Source organism: Ctenocephalides felis, unplaced genomic scaffold (genome assembly GCF_003426905.1).
Source record: "Ctenocephalides felis isolate EL2017-DRISC unplaced genomic scaffold, ASM342690v1 CF-g0.4_SCAFFOLD_03572, whole genome shotgun sequence".
In the NCBI taxonomy this organism is placed as follows: Eukaryota; Metazoa; Arthropoda; class Insecta; order Siphonaptera; family Pulicidae; genus Ctenocephalides; species Ctenocephalides felis.
This window is the reverse complement of record NW_020539726.1, coordinates 33959144-33976764: the sequence shown is the minus strand read 5'-3', so window position 1 is coordinate 33976764 and position 17621 is coordinate 33959144. Positions and strand designations below refer to the sequence as shown.

Here is a 17621-nt window from a genome sequence, read left to right as displayed (position 1 = left end):
TCCAATTGCAAGTAACTCTCCTGATCCCATCCGATCAATCCCAACATATTTGGAAAATATATGAATATTTTCAAGCAAAGGTAAAAAAAATTAGTTACTTACTTAGAAATAATAGTTCAATCAAAATTATTAAGTTTTTAAGGTGTACTTTCGTATCAAATTCATCAAATCCTAAATATATTACATGTATCATTTGAACAGACACATTTGAAAATTGTATAAATGTTTATTTATGACTTCTTAAAATTTCTTACATGAATATTTGATACTTAGAAAAGTTCTAAAAATATATAATAAATATCGAGTAATAATAAATAAAATGTATAATAGTTAATTATTTTAGAGATTTGAAAAAACTCTATTACCAGATTGGTTGACTGAAAATATGATGTTTGATATGGAAAGAGCAACAAATTATTTATGAAAGAGTTTTCTTAAATGGGATTTTATTAGTATACATCTGGTGGTAAGATTTATGATTTTAATTTTTTTAAATAATAGTATCTAATAATAGTATAGAAGATTAGAAAAGAGTACATAAATCTGGTATAGAAATAGAAAAGTTAAGAGTATTTGATATAAAAACGCAGTACAGATAAAATTGCACCATCGAGTAAGAAACCTTTAATCATTCTCCGAAGGTTTTACGAAAGTTTCGATCAAAATATCTAAAATATGTCAAATAAATAAAATATTAATTTACAAGGCTTTTGTTACCAAAGTATGTCAAATGTATTTTGTGTATATTCAAGAATCTATTTATAATTTTGTTTCCATGAAATTTTTAACCCACTGATTTTTTCCTTCAGGAGGAGTATTCGCCAATTTAATTTAGAAGAATTTGAGAAAAAGATGTCAAATCAATAATAATCAAAATGTACTTCAATTATTATGTGCTCAAGAAATAATAGTGGCTACAGCAATATCAGCTCTAACAAATTCAAAACCAGTATTTGCGACAGAACTATTGATATCGAGTCGTAAAACATGAACTGCTTTGATAGCAGAACTTCATAAGAAAATAATGAATATTATGTAAAAGTAAGTGTAGGAAAAATTATATCACACTAAAGTGTTTTTAAAATTTACTGTAATTAATAATTTGAGCCCTTAAAATTTGGTATTAAATTTTAATTTTTGCCCTGTCAGGTGTTTCTGTGGAATCCTGATGCAGATGAACCAAAACAAATAAATATGCTGAATGCAGTAATGGGAATGTACTTTTGAAATGTTCAAAAATATGTTGAAAAATACTGCAATAACAAAAGACAAATTGCAAAATAGCGTATATTGTAAAAAGTGAAGTTTGAATAATTTTGAAACATTTTTCACTGTTATATAAATATAAAATAAAATATGTTGCAAAAATTTTTTCGATATTTACTATGTGGATTTAAATTTTAACATGCCAATCTCCACGATAATATCAGAACAAATAACTTCATAAGACTATTCTTTATATCCCACATATATGGTCCTATATATAATTTTTTCAAAATAATATCGTCTTACATGGCCCTATATAATTTTATTTTCTCAAAAGCTAAGAAATTTTCAAAAGATGTAACTGAAAAGTTATTTTCACTTGATGTCATATTTAAGATCTATAAACTAAAGTGAATATCTGGCATCACTATTGCTTGATATCAAGCTGACCAAAGTGCTTGCTACGAGATTAGTATTGATAGCATTTTCAAAATAGATAAAGTGTCTTACTTGCAATTATTTTAAAGATTAAAGATCTACTTTTTGCCTAATAGTCGGTGTTCGAGCCTCGCAAATTTTTTTAATACATCTTCCTCTAACTGACATAATAAAATAATTTCCTACCCTAGTATAGGTACTAAGCTAGTTATAAGAAATTATTTGTGAGGCTCGAACATGCCGCCACGTTTGAAAAAACAATGGGAAATTAATTTACATGATTTTTCAACAGTCGGTTTTATCATATTATGACATTATTTCAATTTAATATTATATTATTAAAGTAGGTATAATATCAATTATGAAAATATAATGTAAAAATTTTAAAATATCAAACATTTTTGGTTTAATTAAAAAAATACAAGGTATCATCAAATATTTAGTGTTAAAAATCGTCAAAATAAAAAACAACAAATTTTGTAATATTTATGTATACACAATGCTACTATTTCAACAGCAATAATAAAAATTGATAATACTTTTTGCTTCGGTATTTTTTTGGAAATACTTAGTTGTTTACATATTTGGTATTGCATAAATGCACAATTTTCGAAAATACTTTTATAATTAATATATAATAATATCTTTGTGAAAATAATATAATATAATATCTGTGAAACCTTTGGAAAATGAAATCCAAATTAATATTTTTCTGTTGTCTAGAAATATTAGGCATAAATATTTTAACGAGTCAGGGAGCAGAAAATTCTACATTATTGATGGCCAAAGTGGTAAAAATAATTTCACATTGATTTATTGGTTATACTTAAAAAATGTATTATAAATTTAATTATTTATTTATCAAATATTTTAGAGGTTCAGATTAATTTATTTATACACAAAAATATTGCTTTTGATTATAAAACTCTCCCTTAAATACACAACGTAATTGCTTTAATTTTTCATAAATTTTATGTTCTTTTTATAGCAAATATATTTGTCTAAATAGAATGAATAGATGAATGTCTAAAAAGTATAAATATAATATAATTAAATATAAAATTAAAATGAATTAAACTGAATATACTTCATTAGAAAATTAACCTACTTTTCAGATATTTCGCAATGGAAAACAATCTCCTCCAGATCAGAAAGAATTTGATTCATTTAATAAAAATAATAGATTGAAAAACCATTTGAAATGCAACCGTTCAAAATGAATGATTTAACAGATGTAATTATAAAATAAGTTTTTATTAACAACTTATTATAGAAACCATAATTAATACTTCAAAATTATTACAGGAAGGAAAAATTGATATGTACAATCTTGGTATCAAAATCCAAGGTGGTATAAAAATAGTTTATTTAATAATCAAGATCCACGAGAAAATAAAATAAAAATTGAATCAATATCTCAAGAAAGTTGTAAAAAAGTGCCTCTTTAGTTAAAGCAGGATTACTGAAAAAGGTATTGAAATATGATTTGATTCAAAAATAATAAAAATGATCTAAGTCAGATATTATTCTCGCTAAAAAAAAATTTAAATTTATAAGTAGTTTGTAAACTAATTAACTTAAAGACCAAATCAAAATGTGCAAATCTGATGTCTTCATATAATATCTCTATATTTTAGGAATATAAAAAAAATTCAACAGCATCTGAAATATCTCCAGCTGATAATTCGGTAAGCATTAAATAAAATTTAGATAAAATCTATATTATTAAACATACATTTTCTATTTATTTATTTATTATAGTTTAACCAAATATATGGAAATAATACTTGTGAACCTTTTAAAGAAATGCTTGAGGATGTTAAACGTGACTTTCTTAAATTCAGACCATTTTACAACACAAGAGACACATTAGGAAATAATCTTGATCTTAAACAACCTGATAATCCATATTTAAGATTATCCCATGATTCTCATCCCATAAAACCCCAGCATATGTGGAAAATGTATGAATATTATCAAGCCCTGGTAAGTCAAAAAAAAATTATACAATTGTACCTTATAAACTAAAAATAGTAACCCATAAATTTATATCTATACAGCGTTTTGGAGGTAAAGATTTACCAAATTGGTTAACTGAATCTATGATGTTAGATATGGAAGAAAGCAATAAATTAAATGCAATTCTTATTCAAATATGCATATGCCAGAAAACTATCAGCAGGTAATAAATATATTTTAAAATAAAGAAAAATTCAAAACAAAATGGTCAACATCATCTTCAATTATTGTGTGCTGATGAATTAATAGTTGCTGCAGTTATTGCTACTTTAACTTACCCAGAAAGTAATATTTGTGGAAATAAATTCGACATGATAGTACCAAAACATGGGACAGCAATAATTGTAGAACTACATGAACGCCAAAAACAACATTATGTCAAAGTAAGTCGACTATTAAAAAAAAAACTAATTAAATGTAATAATCTCGTAAGTATTAAAAAAATAATCCACCAACTAGAAAATGTTGAGAGTGAATTTCCTCATTTATTTTTTTTATTTATTATCCTCATTTATTGACTGTCTTTTTACTTATTTTATTTATTACGTAAATATGTCCCATGTCAATAATTTAATTGTAGTTCTTCTTAATTTTTTTAAATATGATTTATTGTAGGTTTTACATTGGAACTCTAATGCAGATGAACCAAAAGAAATAAAAAATAATTCATGTAAAAATGGATGCACTTTGGAAAATTTTGAGAAAATGCTGAAAGATGCTACTACATCTGATTATGAATACTTGGATGGTTGCGGAAAACCTATTGATTAAATTATTATATTGTTATTGTAATAACAAGATTTAATATAATTTTCCAACTTTTTTATGATTAACTATGACAACAAAAATCCCTAATACAAGCTCTAGTCAAGAGAAATTCCATTGTATAAGAATTACTCTTCACATTTTGTTTTAATAAATAAATTTGCTCGCAAATTAAATTTTTGTTTTTTTTTTTGTTATTTTTTGCACCTCGTATAATTTTGAAATATAAATTTTGCATTAAATATATTTATCCAATACCAATGTATATATTTTAAATAAATGTCCCAAAAAGATTACTAGTTTGTGTATATTCTTTACTTGTTTAGAATAATGGCAAATTATTTTATATAACTAAAATATAAAAATTCAAAGAAAGAACCATTCATAACTTATTTAACATTCACTTCCAAGCAAGTACAAGTAGAGTACCTTCTTGTACATATACATACAATTTTTAAATAATTATTCAAGAACCGAAAAAAAACAGGAAAATAGGAAAAGTATTTATAAATAGTGAAGATAGAGTAAAAACTATAACTGTATTCAATATAATACACGTAACATTTCGTAACATATAATTAATAACAAATTTTCTACAAGTCGATATTAGTCGTTATTTGTTACAAAAACAGTGTACGATAATAATATAAAATATCATTAGGAATTTAAAACGAAAATTGTAAAAAAGAATCTAAATCGGCTATTTTTAATAATGAATTTTCTTGTGACTTTAATATTTATTTTTGGTTTAGTGCGAGCAAAAGACAATGTACCATCAAATACTACATTGTTGTTAGCAAAAGTGGTAAGATTTATTAAAATTTAGAAGTCATAAGCAAGATTTACTTAAACATTGTTTATATTTTCTCTAGATATTTCGAAATGGTAAACAACCACCTATAGATAATACTACATTTTTTGAATTTCTTAAACGAAGAGGTAAATTCGAGTTGGAGCCGTACAATGTTAACGATTTAGCACAGGTAACATAAATTGTAAACCTAAATTTTAACTACAATAAATAAAATTTCTCATATATTTAGGAAGGAAAAGAAGATATGTATACTTTTGGTATCAAACTGAGAAGATGGTATCAAAAACAAATATTTGGCACAAACAACCAAGAAACCAACAAAAATCAAGTACACATTGAATCCACAAAACACAAAGCTTGTGAAGAAAGTGCTAAATTGGTTGCAGATGGAATTTTTAAACATGCAAGTTTACTAATTTTGTTTACAATTTTTTAATACCATCAACTAAATTTATTCTAATTTAACTTAAGGATTTCAAGAAAAGCATAGATGGAAAGCATTCATCATCAAGTTCAATGACAACTATAAATGACACTCTTGTTAGTAACAATTAAATTTTGAATAATGAAAAATAAAGGATGCTCTACAAATAAATGATGTTATTTTTCAGTTAAGTTACTTCTACAGTAATGATAATGAATGCAGAATGCCCTGGTCGTTGCAGCAAAATATAGGGAATAATTTTTCATCCTTTCGCCCTTATTATGGTACCAGAAATAAAATAGCCGAAAATTTGAAAGTGTCACGTGGAGGAATTCAACCACAACATATGTGGAAAATAAATGATTATTATAAAAGCATGGTAAGAACAAGAACTGTATAAAATATTAAATATCACATATTAAGATATATATAAGAATAATTAATTACAGCGTTTTTCTGGTCAAGAATTGCCAGAATGGCTAACAGAAGATATGTTATTAGACATGGATGACAGTGACAGATTATTCATGAAGATTTTATTTTCCGGTAGTTACATCACACAGATTTCAGGAGGTATAAATAATTTACTGAATAACGAAAAAAATGTCTTTAAAGGCTAATTTTGTACTAGTTCAATTATTTTAATTATATTATTAATACGAGGTCTGTTCAAAAAGTTTCCGGAATTTTCGTTTTTTCAAAAAATATTTATTATTCGTCTACATTAATGTGGTCCCCTTCAAAGTAGTCCCCCCCAGATATAATACACTTATGCCAGCGTTTTTTTCCATTTTCGAAGCACCCTTGATATTCACTTTTTGATATGTCCTTGAACACTCTCAGCGATTTTCTTCAATCGAGGAAAACCGCCGTCCTTTCATGGGTCTCTTCAACTTTGGGAATAGGAAAAAGTCACACGGAGCCATATCTGGTGAATATGGGGTTGGGGCATGACTACGGTATTGTTTTTGGCCAAAAAATTACGAACAAGCAACGACGAGTGAGCAGGTGCGTTATCGTGGTGCAACAGCCATGAATTGTTTTTCCATAAATCGGAGCGTTTTTTTTCGGATTGCTTCACGCAAACGTCGCATCACTTCAAGGTAATACTCCTTATTAACCGTACGACCTTGTGGTAAGAACTCTTGATGCACTATGCCGTTATAATCAAAGAAAACAGTAAGCAAAACCTTGACATTCGATCGAACTTGACGTGCTTTTTTCGGTCTTGGCTCACCTGGGCTCTTCCATTGGGACGATTGGGCTTTGGTTTCGACATCATAACCGTACACCCATGTTTCATCACCAGTTATGACCCTTTCAAGCAAACTTGGATCGTTGTTGACGTCATTTAACAGCTCTTGAGCGATGTTCATGCGATTGCTTTTTTGGTCAAAATTTAGCAGTTTTGGAATGAATTTTGCTGCCACTCGTTTCATGCCCAAAACATTTGAAAAAATGTTATGACATGAGCCATTGATATGCCAACTTCATCAGCAACTTCTCTAATTGTGATTCGGCGATCATTCATAACCATTTTTTCCACTTCTTTCACATTTTCATCGTTTGTTGACGTGCTGGGTCGACCGAGCGTTCGTCATCTTCAACGCCTTCGCGGCCATCTTGGAAACTTGTTTTTTTCATAGCAGACTCACCATAGGCTTTTTGTAACATTTCACACACTTTGTTACACTTTATTTCATTTTTTACGCAAAATTTAATACAAATTCTTTGACTTTTCAATTCTTCCATTGTAAAAATCGCCGAGCTCAGAAAACACGTCGAACCTTAGCGACTACCACAGACAAAGTAAACAGTGAATATAGCTGAAAATTTCATCATACTTTAGGGGCATGTATACCAACACAATAAAAAATTTTGACAATCAGACACTCCAACCCGCGAAATTTAAAAATTCCGGGTACTTTTTGAACACACCTCGTATAAGGTGTGAATTTCGTTAAGTCATCATTGATTCATCATATATTTTTGGTAGAACTTATTCGAAAATCAAAAAAGCATTTTTACCAATAAAATAAATATTCACGTAATTTATTTTTTGCTCATGTATATTTCTATTAAAATAGGTGTATACGCTAATATGGTATTGGATAAGTTCCAGCAAAAATCTACTGAAAGGAACAATAATGAACCAAGGTTAGAATTATTGTGTGCTTCAGAAATTATAGTCGCTGCCTCAATTTCAGCATTAACATCAGCCAAAACAACAGCAAGTACTAAATGTGGAGAAGATTTTGCAGTAGTCCCTAAACCTGGTGCAATTTAATGCCTTAATATTAGAACTGCATAAAAACCATGACGGGTCGAAACATTATGTCAAGGTAAAAATGAGACCACATAAAAAGGTCATAATTTTTTTTTTTATTATATTTTATTTTTTAGGTTTTGTTTTGGAATTTTGGATCAGATGCTCCTCAAGAATTAAAATACAAATATTGTAATGAGGGTTGCCCCTTGGATCAATTTCAACAACTCCTTGGAGGGATAATCATTAAAAATAGGGAACTAGAAAATTGTGGAGTACCCTTGAATAACAAATAATTACAATTTTGTAAACAAATAATTTATTACTATATGTAAATATTAAGAAATAACTAAATGTTAATTTTATTTCCAAAACAACTTTAATTTCGTGTTTTATTTTCGAATACCAAAAAATTTGACAACAACAATTTCGGAATCCAAATAAATTTCACAACGTTTTCAAAATTTCGGTAAACAAACATAATATTATTTAGTTATTAATATTTAAATATATATCTTGAACTTGGACTTTTTAAAGCTTCAAAAGCGCCTGGTATAATATTTAGTTTTATTAATTACAGTTTGCCTATGAATAAATAAATTCATTTATAATGAAAGCAAGTTGTTTTTTATTTTTAATATTTGCCTTAGCTGATTTAACAAATGCACAAATGCGTGAAGGTTTTCTATCTGCAGTTTATGTGGTAAATATAAAGTTAAATATTTTATAAAATAAATTTATATAATAATAGGGATTATATTTGGATTATTTTTAGGTAGCTAATACTGGGAAGCATGAGCCATTACCTGAATTTTATAAAAATATTCAAGAATTGCAAAAAACAGTAAATGATAACAATGTAAAAGGCCACTTAACTAGTGTTAGTATATTTATAGAACATTAATCAAATGCACGCTAAATTTGATTTTTCTTAATATTTATACACTTTTCTACTAGAAAGGAAAAGAACAAATGTATATAATGGGTGCTAGGTTGAAACGACATTATTCAAAAATTCTTGAAGGGATTCACGATAGCAAGAATATCAATGTTACGGCAATGGACAACCCAAGATCTCTTTTAAGTGCTAATTTACTTCAAGCTGGTTTTCTTGGTCAGGTATCACCTTATAAAATAAGATAAAGTGCATGATGTTTATTTTTACCAAATTTTATTTGGTCTTTCACTAATATTTCAGAGCCGTGATGGAAGTTTGAAAAAAGACTGGAAGCCAAAAGATTATAATAAGACTAAAATACACGAATCTTACGAAAAAGCAGTAAGTAAAAAACATTTTTCAATTTAACAAAATAAGAATATCAATAGTCATGGTATTTTTAAAAAAGTTGAAGGCTTTTTATGATACCGACAATTGTAAACAATTATTTTCTGAAAAAGTAAAAACATACCTCGGTGGAGCAAATACAACATATTCTGCATTGAAAAGCAAAGTACAAGAACATTTTCCACAAGTTAAAGATGAAGATATGTGGAAACTGTATAACCACTTTCTATCTTTAGTAAGTAATATTAATTAAGTAATTAAATTAAACACATATAAGTGTCTTAATAATTAATACAACAATTTTAATTTTTAACTAGAAAAATGATAATAAAGAACTCCCAAATTGGTTAACTTATGATGATTTGTTAGATATGAAAGAATATGTGGACACCTATATAAGAACATTCTCCAAAACAGTCGAACTGAAGCAACTTTCTTCGGGTAATATTTTATTTTAATTCCATGCAAAATATCATTTGGTTTTTCATTTTTAAATTATTATTAGGTAAATATGTGAAAGAATTTGTTAATTCACTCGATAAGTTTCGCACGAGGCCTCATGATGCTGGTCCAAAAATGAGGATATTTGCTGCTGAAGAAATGAGTTTTGCAGCAATAGTAGCAGGATTAGGAGGCGATAAAAATTTTAAAATTTGTGACGAAGATAAACCATTTGGATGGCCAAAGAATGGAGCAATGATCATAGGAGAATTACATACAGAGTCATCAACCAGACATAAATTCTTTAAGGTGATAGAAAACAATATAATAAATTGATATAAAGATTTACTCATCAACATTTTAAAAATAAATTTTGTATCTAAATTGTGAATAATTAATACATAAGACTTAAAACATCATATGTATAGAATATTCAACTGATATATATTTTTTTATTTAAAGCTTTTATATTGGGATCCTGATGAAGAAAGACCTCAACAACTTCATTTGAATAACTGCAAACGTTGTGAATGGTTACAATATATGGTCACTACCGGCCCAATTACAAAGAATTCTAACAAATGCCAAAATTAACCGTATTATAAAAATATTGTTTGATTCATATAAAATATAGCATATATTCATTGGTATATTCTTATATTATAAGACCATCTTGTGAATAAAAATGAGTGTCATTTATTTGTTTTTTTTTTCAGGCTGTGTGTAAAATTTATAAAATTGCCTTTATTTTATTACCGAAATTGTACTGCAATGTAGTTTAAAACTTATTATTCTTAATAACTTATATATGGTGAGTCTCTATACAACTAGAAATCTCTATACAACTAGAAATCATTATAAATTTCAAATAAAAATACTATTTAAATTCAAAACTAGGCCACCAGTACACAGTGTTATTTTCATCAATTCATTCATTCACCACAAATCCCTGGATTACCAAAAATTTTCAGAACTAGCATCTAGCTCAAGGATAAAGCCACATAACGACCCAGATTTTTCCACCAAATACAAAATTTAAAAATAATTATCCATAATTATTACACTAGGCTTAGTTTATATTTGGATAACTCAGATCTACAAATCTCGAACGACGATAACATCATAATTATATTATCTAGGAGATAAAAACTGTTAGTATAAATACACGAAATGAGAAATTATTCAGATGATAAATGGATTTAAATATAAGTGAATTTTTAGATAATTAAAAATGAGAATATTGCTAATAATTTTAGTTGTAGTTTATAGTTTTAGTTTAGAAGTGCATGGACGGAGTGCTAGGCGTTCTACGACTATTAAATTAGTACATTTGGTAAACAACAAAAAAATTACAATATAATAATACACAAAAATTTATTATGTATATACAAAACGAATTCAAATTTTATAAGTTTAAATAATTTTTAAAATATTTATATATGAGAAAAATCTATTTTTAAATATATACTATGACAAAAATATAAATGAAGTGTATTCGAAACGAATTTAAATTTTATTAGTTTAAAAGAATTTTTGAAATTCATTTCATTGAAATAAAATTAATGCATATTTTAATCTAAGTTTTCTTATGGAATAAAAAATTACAAACAATTTTTTAAGTGTAGAGAAGTATACATATATAACAACCAAAATAAAAGAACTCATTATAAAATGAAATTAAAATTGATATATGTATTTAAAATAATAAATCCTTATCAACTTCCCAAAGCAACTGTTTATATGTTCAGAATTAAAATTAGCAAAAAATTGCAAAAATCCTCGTCTAAGTTTAATAAATTAAGAAAATACTGTCATTCACTAAATAAGTTAATTAATATATTAATTGACCATATAAAAATATATTTTTTTCTTTAGATGTACAGACATGGAGACCGTACTCCTGATGATTTGGAAATGAACGCTTTTCCTAATTATGAAAATGTTAATAAAACATGGTACCCTATTGGAAAAGGACACTTGACTAATGTAAGTTGGAAAAAATCAGATATAATAAATTTAAAAAAATTAACTAAAAATTTATCGTCCATGATAAATAGAAAATTTAGAAAACTTATCATCCATTAAATATTAACAGCTACTGAAACAATCAAGGCAAAAGGCAATCAAAGCACCTAACTAATCAAATTTCAAACAAGGAATTATATCAGTTGCTAAATTAAAATTAAATATCATAAACGATTGCAATTCCTTAATATCAAAGTTTTGCTTAAAAAAATATTTCATCAAATTTCCATTAGGATGGTGTCCTGCACATGTTCAAACTCGGTGAAGCAGTCCGAAGCAAATACAGTGACTTATTTCAAGGAGTTTTCAATATGCCAACTTATGAAACTGTAAGGACATTTACTACAGAATATCCTAGAACCAGAGCGAGTGCCCTGGCATACCTGGCAGGTCTTTTGCCACCTGCACAAGAACAACAATGGGGCAGAGAGGTAAAAAAAAATAATTCCTAAGTACCTTATGTCTAATTACTCGTTTATTGTCTCTAATTACACTCTCCCCAATATTCATCTTTATATGTCAACATTTGGAAAAAAAATAAGAATTTCTGAAAATAATCCTTTACCTTTTAGAGGGGTTGCAATGGAAGAAGATGCAGAGAACCAGAACTGGCATCTCTATGGAGACCTGTCACATATGTTCCAGATGAAAAATTAAATTTGGCGGTAAATTTAACTCAAACTTACAATAAACAGATCCAAAGATTTATTATTATTGTCTATTTCTTAGGTCAACTTGTGGGCAAACTGCCCAGCATTCTTCAACGAGACATCACGTGTACAAAATTCACAGGAGTTCCAGGACAAATTTTCAAGATATCACAGATTGATGCAAGTTTTGTCAGCAAATACAGGAAAAGAGATCAAGTCTCCAATTGAAGTCTGGACGTTGAGAACTTTGTATGAAACCCAGGTAATAAATTACAGAAATAAAATTTTCACTACTAATGATAATCAAAATTATGGATATCTATTAGGAATAGGGTTTGTCGGTTTTCAAAAACCGTTTTTTTGGCGGAAAATATAGGATTCAAAAACCGGTTTTTAGTGAAAAATGTCGGTTTTCACTGTATAAATGTAAAATGACAAATATAGCCAAATATAAAAGATAGATGAAAGCGTTTTGATTCTTGAAATCATATCGGTTCAATAGCATTTGATATCTTATCAGTCTGCAAAGATTCCCAGAAAGGTTTTGTATTTATTAATTTAGATTTCTATACCAGTGTATATATTAATTTAAATCAGTGTGACTTCTTCTTGAAGAAGTAACTTCATCTACTCAAACTTAAAAATAGTTTTAAACCCTAGAAGTCACAAATTAAAGAACAAAAAACTCAGAATTATTATATCAGGCTTTAAAAACAATTAAGCATAATTTGGTCGCAAGTATGACAGTATTTTCTATTTCAAAAAATATTGTGAGTAATCAAAGAACAAGAAGTAGCAATTCGATAGACGTTCTCAGTTTTTTGAAATCATATTTTAATAAACAAAAAAACAATTAGAATGTTTAAAATTAATTAATTAAAATATTTCGGAACAGACAATACCCGAGTTTAGCTTAATTGGTTTTAAAACTAAACTTGATATTAACAAGTATGTATCAACATATACATTTTTTTAATTTAATGCATTTTTTTATTTAAAAATGTATTATTTTTATTTATTCGCAAACTTTCCTTTTACTATCATAAAAATGTTTTCATGTTTATATGTGAAAATGATGCATGAATAACGAATAATTATTTTCAAAGTTATTTAATTAAGGTAAACTATAATTTTTTAGTTCTACTAATTAAAATTAAAATAATTTTGTTTACTATCTATAAAATTGAACAATAAATAAATTCAGTCAAATACTGCTCTAAATTACACTAATTTTGCGGATAAATAACAGAATATTCGAGCAAAAATTTATTTTCTATATAAAATTCGAAAACCGGTTAAAACCGGTTTTTTAGTAAAATTAAAATTCCAAAACCGGTTTTCTGAAATGTCGGTTTTTGTATAAACCCTAATTAGGAAGCTGCTGGTATTGAGAAGCCAACTTGGGTATCCGACAACTGGAATGATATCAACGAGTACACAGATCTTGTCTTCCAATCCATGTTCCATAATGACATTCAGAAACGATTTGGAGCAGGTACAAATAAATCTTGACAACATATCCAATGGTAAAATATGTTGTCTTAATTATCCGTATTTTTAGGAGTAATTTTGAAGAAAATATTAGACGACTCCAAAGCCAAAGCAAGAAATGCAGATAATCTCAAGGAACGCAAAATGTTTGTATACTCTGGTCACGAAACAACACTAGTTCCTTTATATGCTGCCTTAGCCGGATCTGGTGGATTTATAGACAGACGTGGATTTAGAGTACCCACACACATCCCAGAATTTACAGCAGCACTTGCCATAGAACTGCACAGATCAGTATCAAGTGGAGAACATTTTGTCAAAGTAAGTATTAGGATGCATAAAATCTAATATAAAACTTCTTTAGACGCGACATGGGTGTAAATCCGTACAAATGCAACGGAAATTGTTACGGCAAGGTCAAATGAGAGTAATTCGCTCTCGATGATATGATTTCTATACGGGTTCGATTGTGATTGGTCGTTTTTGTGCGAAGCTTCTTATTATGGGTAACTTTATACGTGCGTACGTCACCGAAAGCGTGAAGCATATTGTTCATTTATCGGTGTTTTATGTCATTACATTTTAAAGTTAAATATTAGTACAAATCTTGAGTTTTTAAAAAATGACTGTATCGGAAGAATAATTTTATCCCGTTCCCCCATAAATAATTATAGTGCAAATAATAAAGCCGATGAAAAATCTGTGCCGTGTAAGACATGTAAGTTTATTGAAGTACTTTGTATTATTCGTGGTTGATATTTTTGAGGTTATTAAAATGAAAATTATTTTTATATGCAAGATAAATACAACAACTGTTCAAAGAATGAAACTGTATCGCCAGCGAAAAACTAAAAAAAAAACAAGCAATCAATGATTGTTTGTTAATTTTAATTACATGAAGTTCTTCAAACACAATTACATGATGAGTGAAGTTGCGAAAATAATATTTATTTAGGCGTTGTTTAACATAATAATTCTCTGCATTTTTATAGATATTAAAAAAGATTAAAGCAGTACAGCTTTATTCTAACATGTCGAATATATACCTTTTTCAGAAATATATCTCAGACACTTTTGGAATTTTTGGTGGATGTCTACATGTTTTTCGTTTATGATGGCTATTAAGTATTATAAATTTGCATATTTTTATAAATAGTAAAGAATAAATTGATATTCAGATTTATTACTCTAAACAAGAGATCAAGCACAACAATAATTTGTGTAGCTGTGTATCATTTATATACAGATTTACTTCATGATAGACATCTTTGCAGTTTATTCATTGCTAGTGTTATTGAAATTTCTCTAATGACGGTTTATTTCTAAATGCTAATTACAATGACAAACCGATCATGTCGTATTTAAAGTATGACTTTAATTGCAATATTGTCTTTAAATATTATAAATATTTTTAATGCTATAATAAATTTAGAAATTATTATTATATAAATATGTATAATGGTTGTTGACACTAATAAATGTGTGCATCACGAGTGTTACCATATTACTGATGAACATTATTCAAAATTGTTATATGCTGTATTTATTTTTAACTTAAATGGCATCTCGTACAATAGCAAAACAGTTTTACTTCAATCTAATTTAATTGTATGTAATTTACTTCCAGTTCTTCTACACAAATGGTGACCGCAACTTCCATCCACTAAAACGATCAGATTGTCCCGAGCTTTGCCCCTTAGACGAACTAGTACGCCTGACCCAAGCCTTGACATACAGCACCGAAACAATTCAGGAACAGTGCAATCCAGGCGCAACTATTTCAACAAGGCCACCATCCGGTACGACTCCATCAGGAACAAGTGAGACCACACGTTGGCCTACTTCAGCTACTGAATGTCCTACATATCCTCCGACGAGTGATACCAGGACACCATTTCCAACAAATACACCAACTTCTCCTACAACTCCGACTACAACTCCAACGACACCATCAACGACTACAACTACACCAGCTCCTGGAACTCCGGTACCAGGTTTTCCTTCATTTGTTAAAGGACCGATTGTGTTTGATGAAAGTCCGACGCCCTTTCCATTTGGACAAAAACTTGAAGGTAATTGGTAAAATTCTACTTTGAATTATTAAGTTTTGGTAAATATTTATTAATTGGTACTGAATTTTATAGTTTTAGGCCGAAAACCAATAGCCAGATATGCAGTTTACGAAACAAGCGACACATTATTGAGTGAACCAATAGTCAATAATAACATGAAATCTTCGCCCTTTATCCAAGTTTCACTAAATGATGACGATGATGAAGCTGCAGATACATATGTAAAAGGAGCATTATTTCGAAAAGGATTTGCAAAAGTAAGTAATGAACTATCGAGAAAAAATGAAGAACTGCAAGAGCCAATTGCTGAAGTCACAGTAAATGATAACGTAAAATCTTGGCCATTCATCAAAGCTTCAATAGACGATGAGATGGATGGAGCAGTAGATATAAATTTAAAAGACACAATACTACGAGATCCAATTGCAGAACTGACTGTGAATGATCACAAAAAATTTTTACCAGTTGTCAAAGCTTCGATAGATGATGAGATAAATGGAGCAAGATCAAGAAACCCTAGGCGAAGCAATGGAATCTCAGACCAAGAACAAGTAGCCAGAGCAGGCAATGGAATCTCAGACCCACAACAAGGACCTAGAGCAGGCAATGGAATCTCAGACCAAGAACAAGTAGCTAGAGCAGGCAATGGTATATCAGACCAAGAACAAGTATCTAAAGCAGGCAATGGAATCTCAGATCAAGAACAAGTAGCCAGAGCAGGCAATGGAATCTCAGATCAAGAACAAGTAGCCAGAGCAGGCAATGGAATCTCAGATCAAGAACAAGTAGCCAAAGCAGGAAATGGAATCTCAGATCAAGAACAAGTAGCCAGAGCAGGCAATGGAATCTCAGATCAAGAACAAGTAGCCAGAGCAGGCAATGGAATCTCAGATCAAGAACAAGTAGCCAAAGCAGGCAATGGAATCTCAGATCAAGAACAAGTAGCCAGAGCAGGCAATGGAATCTCAGACCCACAAGAAAGACCTAGAGCAGGCAATGGTATCTCAGACCCACAAGAAAGACCTAGAGCAGGCAATGGAATCTCAGACCCACAAGAAGGACCTAGAGCAGGCAATGAAATATCAGACCCAGAAGTAGGACCTAGAGCAGGCAATGGAATCTCAGATCAAGAACAAGTAGCCAAGGCAGGCAATGGAATCTCAGATCAAGAAAAAGTAGCCAGAGCAGGCAATGGAATATCAGACCCACAAGAAGGACCTAGAGCAGGCAATGGAATCTCAGACCCACAAGAAGGACCTAGAGCAGGCAATGGAATCTCAGACCAAAAACAAGTAGCCAGAGCAGGCAATGGAATCTCAGACCAAGAACAAGTAGCCAGAGCAGGCAATGGAATCTCAGATCAAGAACATGTAGCCAGAGCAGGCAATGGAATCTCAGACCAACAACAAGAAGCAATCGGAGAGGAAACTATGAAAGATACAATACTATGAGAGCCAACTACAAAAAAGCAATAAAATACCATAATCCGACAAAAGACAGCAATTAGAGAAAACTGCTTAACTAACAGTTTCAATTGCTATCACATTGGTGATTATCCCAGAGTGCATTTTCAGAATAACCAAAAACCATTAAGAAGCTGTTGCTCAACCAGCACTAAATTAAATTAAACTTTCATTCAATTGCATTCACCTCTTCATGAAACAGTATACAAATTATTTATCGAAACCAAAATATAGTGTAATAATATTTATTTAATTTATTCTA

The 17621-nt window shown here is 29.1% G+C and overlaps 2 protein-coding genes across 2 annotated transcripts; both read left to right on the top strand.

The window, feature by feature from the left end:
- The first annotated feature begins 4498 nt into the window (after nt 1–4498).
- On the top strand, nt 4499–8228 carry LOC113388397. The gene is made up of 9 exons (XM_026625780.1): nt 4499–4547; nt 5181–5233; nt 5301–5411; nt 5472–5645; nt 5714–5782; nt 5854–6045; nt 6116–6239; nt 7754–7944; nt 8070–8228. Exons 1-9 carry the CDS (start codon nt 4499–4501, stop codon nt 8226–8228), a joined length of 1122 nt encoding a protein of 373 aa, XP_026481565.1.
- A 374-nt stretch (nt 8229–8602) lies between these two features.
- On the top strand, nt 8603–17373 carry LOC113388396. Its single transcript, XM_026625779.1, has 16 exons — nt 8603–8635; nt 8708–8812; nt 8890–9051; nt 9131–9211; nt 9279–9452; nt 9535–9658; nt 9723–9967; nt 10121–10204; nt 11534–11644; nt 11917–12114; nt 12256–12348; nt 12413–12595; nt 13708–13828; nt 13895–14145; nt 15452–15896; nt 15969–17373. Exons 1-16 carry the CDS (start codon nt 8603–8605, stop codon nt 17345–17347), a joined length of 3789 nt encoding a protein of 1262 aa, XP_026481564.1. The 3' UTR covers nt 17348–17373.
- The last annotated feature ends 248 nt before the right edge of the window (nt 17374–17621 follow it).

What these genes read in the sequence shown, in the direction of transcription:
- LOC113388396 (XM_026625779.1), top strand. Translation starts at nt 8,603, where the DNA reads ATGCGTGAAGGTTTTCTATCTGCAGTTTATGTG. An exon ending in TTCTATCTGCAGTTTATGTG is followed by an intron (nt 8,636 to 8,707) that starts GTAAATATAAAG and finishes GATTATTTTTAG; the next exon opens with GTAGCTAATACTGGGAAGCA. An exon ending in ACTGAAGCAACTTTCTTCGG is followed by an intron (nt 9,659 to 9,722) that starts GTAATATTTTAT and finishes AATTATTATTAG; the next exon opens with GTAAATATGTGAAAGAATTT.
- LOC113388397 (XM_026625780.1), top strand. Translation starts at nt 4,499, where the DNA reads ATGACAACAAAAATCCCTAATACAAGCTCTAGTCAAGAGAAATTCCAT. An exon ending in CATTGTTGTTAGCAAAAGTG is followed by an intron (nt 5,234 to 5,300) that starts GTAAGATTTATT and finishes TATTTTCTCTAG; the next exon opens with ATATTTCGAAATGGTAAACA. An exon ending in ATGTTAACGATTTAGCACAG is followed by an intron (nt 5,412 to 5,471) that starts GTAACATAAATT and finishes TCATATATTTAG; the next exon opens with GAAGGAAAAGAAGATATGTA.